Genomic DNA, 6,000 nt, shown 5'->3' with positions numbered 1-6,000 from the left:
CTTTACTGGCATACGGTGGGGGGATTTCTTCAAATTACAAACGGAAATATTAAGTCGTGGGCACCGCATCTATGTGACAGCGGCGCTGTTAAACTGAGTATCTCGCACCGGTCCAAATCTTTGTATAACAGCTGCGTGCGCTTGGGGGGGGAAAGACAGACAGACACAGAGAGGTAAAATTAGGAAAAAACAACGGTCCCTCGAATCCCCTTCAGAATCCGGGAGGATCCGGCTTTTCCCTTTTTCCTCGGGAGTGGGGGGGGGGGGGAGAGGCAGTTTGACTGACAGTCAGAAATCTGATCCTGTTAAAGACGCGGTTAGCCAATGGGCTACGGAGATCCCTCGGTTTAGACTAGAGGCCCCTGGAGGAGAAGTAGAGGAAAAACCACTGAATGTAGAGTCCTGTCAGTGGCGCTTTTCGCTTGAAAGGAGAAGTGCTGGGAGAAATAATTAATGTTCTTATTATATTTGTAGGGACTTTTGTTTTGGTGCGCGTATGTGCGCGCGCGCATCCGATCGTCTTTGCCGTACTTTCAGGTGGGTTTTTAACAGCAACTTTGTTGTGTTGCTCCGGCGATTACGTGGTTGTGATTTGCAAAGAGAAGGTAGCTCTGCCTTCTCTTTCTCTCTTTCTCGCTCTTTTTCTGTCCTCTCTCCCGTTAGGTGTAACGCGAGTTGTGTTGTGCGCCATTACTAGTTCTGCACACGTTTACAAATGGGATCGCTCCAGGGACCAAAGCGGGCATGCCAGCTTGGCTCGCGATTTGATTTCTTGTTTTTCCCCCCGAAGTCCTTTCCATCCTCTTGCTATCTCCGGCTTGCTTGTAACCAAGAGGAAGGCAGCAGAGAAGGAGGGATGCGTGTGTTTTTATGAATGGCACTCTCGGAGGATCATTAGATATGCAAATTCAAGCAGTTCATTCATGATTTAAACAAAAATATCTAAAAGCCATCTTGTGTTCTCGGTTTTTTTAAGGCTCTTTGAAGGCTGCATCTGGAGGAACTCTCTTTTAAATCCAATGTCCAGAAAATAATAAAAATACTACGATAAAGTCATCAGAATGGATGGATTTTATGACCAGCAAGTGCCTTACATGGTCACCAATGTGAGTGATCAGCTCCTAAGTTGTTGGGTCTCTCGGCGGGAGGGTGCAATTTGTAGTTAAAAGGGGAGAAGGCAAAAGGTTTTAATGGAAAATTGTTCTGGGTTTTTTTGTTGTTTTATTTTTGGACGGAAGTGAAGGGAGGAAAATTTATACTTTGTAATGAGATGTACATTTAATTCAATAAATTTCCATTTTTTTCCACATACCATTTCTTTTGAGGAAAAACAAAAGCACTTTTACCCTTCAGTATAAGATGAAAGAAATCATAATTGTTGCAGTTTTAGAAGTGTTTTGTCTTTTTGTCTTCTTAAATAGAGAGAAGTCTCCTAAAAGAAAAAAAAAGTTTTTTTCCTTTTAAAGGACTTTGACAAAAAAAGTTAAAAATTAAAGAATAATGTCCAACCAGAATCAATCAAAAGTTGGCTTTTAAAGAAATACCCTTGGTAGGTGTTAGAACTTTAGATTGCCAAAATTAATACTTAACACCTACAGCCCTGCCTTTCTATATAGGTGTCTATATGGACATGTGTTTTCAGTAGGTGGGTTGAACCTAAATATTCCTTTGCGTATTCTAGTAATTTTAGTTTGAAATTAGTGATAAGATCAGTAGGGAAGCTTTAAGCTTTCTCCATAGCCTTAACATTTAAAACCTACTGCTAATATTGCTTGATATCTAACTTCTTCCCCTTTTTCCTTTTAAAATAACCATTCTATTCTATTTGTAGAATCTCTGTGGGAGAAATTGTAATGAGCGACCAGCAAATGTCAGGAAAAGAAAATTCATTAACAGAGATCTGGCTCATGACTCAGAAGGTGAGGATATGTGTTACGCAAGGAGGGGGGGGGAGAATAAATGTTACTGGCTCCCCCTCTTATAACTACATACCCTGTAATATGCTTTTTAAATGTTGATGTCTGCGCATTTCTCTCCTTTTCTCCCTTTTTCCACCTTCATGCATCTTCCTGGAGTTTTGTCTACATCTATTTAAGAAATGAGACAAGAAAACCACATCTCATGATGTGACACAAGCTGACAAAAGCAATTCACCGCTAGGCTGATGTACCTTCAGTGACTCACCCTCTGTGTTAGGTATTGCCACATGGTAGGGATGTAAGTAAGTCCATATATCTGGAGGTGAAAATTTGGCAAGAATCGATAGGTAGTAAAAGGGCATACACAATTTGCTCACCTGTAGACCTCTGCACACTTCCTCCCCATTATCATTTCCTTTTGGAGTGCATACTGGTGTGTTTCAGAGAGATGCTAAAGTTTTGCTTTAATCACTAAGAGGCGAAATAGGACAAGATCCAGAGTTCTATCTGCCTACTTTTTCCATTTCTACCCTTTGGTTTGTAACTCCTATAGTAACCAACTATGAACCACTCAGAAGAAAATGGTTCATTACACTTTTTAACATCACACCCTGTGAATCTAACACTTAGTAAGTTTGTGGAAAGGCTGTTGAAGGGAAACAAGTGTTTGCAACAGTGCTGCCTTGATAGCTAGTTGCTTCAAACAGCAACTCATGGCTTACTGGGGAAAAATAGTCCTCACTTGCTTCTCTTAAACTAAGAAAAGCACCAATGTCCTTTCTTAGACTGGGTTCAGACTAGAGAAATTCACTCTTATCCATCTGCATTATAATAAGACTACTCTACCCAACTTGGATTGGTAGCTTTTTAAAGATTTCCCAGAGAATGATCTGAAATAATTTTGAAAGCCCATGCACTCTTCTAAAAATGCTGTATAAAAAGTTATCTGCTAATGTGGAAATAATGATTAATAGCAACAAAACTAAACAAGAGCTTCATGAATTCATGCATTTGTCCTGCAGAGAACTGATTTGACTAAATTACCAATTCAGATGTCCATATTGGTTATATTTGTGATTTATTAACTAAATACATTAACTAGCAAATTCCTCCTTCCCAAAGTAATTTAAGTAAAAACCTTACTTTGCAATGGCAACTTGTCTGGATTTTATTTCTATCATTGTATAATTTATACCAAACATATGAGCAAAACTGCATTTCATTATTGAGTACTCCTTTAAAAAATGTTAGGTTATAGCCTGATGCAGTTATTTTGGAGTAAGCTCCACTAAAATCAATAAAATTGTATTTGAGTGGGTATGCATAAAGAAGTTCAAGGAATTTCTCTTTAAGTAGTCTTGGTCATTCAGAAATCAGGTCAATTGATTTTTATGGGTTCTCTCAATAGATACATGTATTTTATTATTACTGGATTTGATTGTGTTTTTTACCAGATATATTTTATGCAGAAACTAACATTTGCATATACACAAATTAGATGAAATATAATAAATTACAAAGATCTTTGCTTAATTTAATATTATTTGAACATTACAGAGCTGCTTACATTTTTTAAAAAAATATATATCTTATTCTTTTCTTAGAACTGTTTCAAGATCTAAGCCAATTACAGGAACATGGCTTGCAGAAGGTAAGGAGGGAAAAATGTTTTCTACCCAAAATAAAGAAAGAAAGGAAAGGGGGGGGGAGCACTCTGGAAGAAAAAGGGAGGGGGAAAGGGAGGGGGAAAAAGTCCTGAACTTGCTGTCTTAATGTTCAGCCCAATTAATTGAGCTCTAAAAGAGCCACCTCATGTGTCATGCATACATTAGAGCCTCTGATGAGTTTGTCTTTGGGGACTCTGGGGCTGCTCTATCCAATGTCATCACAAATTACCAGGAGAAATTGCTTCCAGCCCACAATCACATCTGCTTTTGGCAAGAACTAATGCACCAAGACTTCACGTTCCAAGCCTCTGTTCAGATTTTAATTGCAATTGATCAGGTTTATATTATTGTACCTCAGGAGACTGCCTACAGCCAGAACTGGGCTCGCTCTTTCCTTCAGAGCAGAGCATACAATTGTTTAGTGTTCTGGAGGAAGTACTTTTCTGATGGCAGAATATAGTTTCTCTGAGTTCATCAGGACGGGATGCTTCAAGATTTAAGTGAAAGTGTCTTCTTCCCTGCTTGCTCGCAACACCGAACGTTAGGTGTGTATTGGCTACTTAAGAAACGATGGATTTCTATTACCATTATTTCAAATTTATAGATATTTATTTTGCAAGGCATTTAAAAGGAGAAACTTTATTTTATTTTATTTTCCTTCCTCTCATACCCCCTTGCATTTCCATAATCTGAGATAGATTATTTTAACATAGTTGACAGATTATAATGAAATAGTTTTAATGCTGGAGTTAAATTACTATGGATTTTGACTTGATTAGGATGAAATGCCAAGATAAGTTTTGCAAAAGCTTAGGAAGTTGATCTTCACTGAGTTATATTTTCTAACTAAAAAAGTTGATGCTCCTGACATGTTTGGGCTTTTTTCAGCATGAAAATAACTCGATTCAATTCTTTTCTTTTTTAAAAAATATGTATACAGTGTGTGTGTGTGTGTGTGTGTGTGTGTGTGTGTGTGTGTATAAAACCGAGAAGTAGAAAATTTAATTAAACCTCATTCAGAATTAGGTGATATACCTCTGTCTATGTGTGCTCTTGCTTGTTTATGCATTTTTAGTATTCATTTAGGTTTTAATTTTTTTTAACTCTTACTGAATGTGCATTGTTTGTTGAATGAACATCCTATTTCTTTTGGAAAGGAAAGGGATAATTTGATGCAGTTGCTTAACAGAGAAAAGAGAAGTATTGTAACGGTACATATAGGCTGCCTACCTTTTAGATACTGCCTGATATAATTTGCCAAATAGTATGTAATTCGCATTAATTTATCTTTTTTGGCATACTTTTATGTACAGTAATATTTTTTCTAGCAAAAATATTAAATATGGTGTAATAGGTGGTAAGCCTCAATATTAATATTGAAGATCTTAGCTAAAATTCAGCAATAGTTCTGTAAAGTAACTCTAGTAAAGATCTATACATATGCTGAACTTTCAGCTTGTCTTGATAACTTGGAAGACCATCAAAGCACTAAGCATTCAGTATTGCTCATTTCATTCATTGAGTTTAAATTTTAATGCATGTCTTAATTTGGTAAATTTTGATTAAATACAGTTTTTTAAAAGTGCAATCAGATAATTGTTTAAAATGTTTCTGAATAGGAAGAATGAACAAAAATGGATTTTATATCATTTGCTAATCATGGTTCTGATTAAACAAAAGGAACAAACAAAAGGAAATAAACAATTTGAGCTATAGTCATGTACTCAGTTAGAAATAAGTTTCACTGAAAGCAATAAGACACTCTTCTGAGTTAGCATGCAGAAAACGCTTGTGTTATTACCAATTAAACATGAAAAATTAAATTCTTACCTTAGAGACGTATGCTACCAACATATTTAAATAATGTGTCCAGTGACCAGCATAGAGCTTGGTTGAATCAAATCCTAAACATGAAAACTAATTGAGTTTATATGAAATGTAATAGTTGAGGGAAAGTTTTTGTAACCTAAGACTACAAATCATAGATATGACTTAATAGTTATTTTTTGCATTTTCTAAGAAAGAACAAAAACATTGAAATGCTCTGTACGTAGTAAGTAACTAATCCACACAAGATTAATTATAAAATTGGTCTTGAAGTAAATCTACTTTGCTTACCCCTTGATTAAATTTTGTCCATTTATGTTCACATGGTTGCTGATAAAGTTACAACTCTGTGAATAATTAGCTCTCATAATACTTTGTAGCCAGAAATGTCACTTTAACTTTCTTAATTCTGCCACTCCTTTTTAAAAATAGTACAGTAGCATCTGACGGAATAATTATGGATTATCATTTTTTAGTTATTCGAGAATTTTTAGTTATTCTCCCCATTTTAGAGAATAGTTTTTAGACAGGAAGAATAAGAGCAGAAAAGAGAAAAATGATAGCTGAGATATTTCAACTGCATATTT

General features: G+C 35.9%; 1 protein-coding gene across 1 annotated transcript in view; it reads left to right on the top strand.

The window, feature by feature from the left end:
- The first annotated feature begins 368 nt into the window (after positions 1–368).
- ETV1 (ETS variant transcription factor 1) overlaps positions 369–6,000 on the top strand; it is an 88,492-nt gene continuing 82,860 nt past the window's right edge. Inside the window, 5 exon segments of the mRNA XM_032238064.1 lie at positions 369–537; positions 977–1,106; positions 1,832–1,919; positions 3,524–3,550; positions 3,553–3,570. Coding sequence (XP_032093955.1) covers positions 1,062–1,106; positions 1,832–1,919; positions 3,524–3,550; positions 3,553–3,570 — 178 coding nt within the window. The 5' untranslated portion in view covers positions 369–537; positions 977–1,061.

The sequence above is a fragment of the Thamnophis elegans genome, chromosome Z (assembly GCF_009769535.1).
Source record: "Thamnophis elegans isolate rThaEle1 chromosome Z, rThaEle1.pri, whole genome shotgun sequence".
Classification (NCBI taxonomy): domain Eukaryota; kingdom Metazoa; phylum Chordata; class Lepidosauria; order Squamata; family Colubridae; genus Thamnophis; species Thamnophis elegans.
Note: the sequence above shows the minus strand (reverse complement) of the source record. Positions and strands in the feature narration are given on the sequence as shown.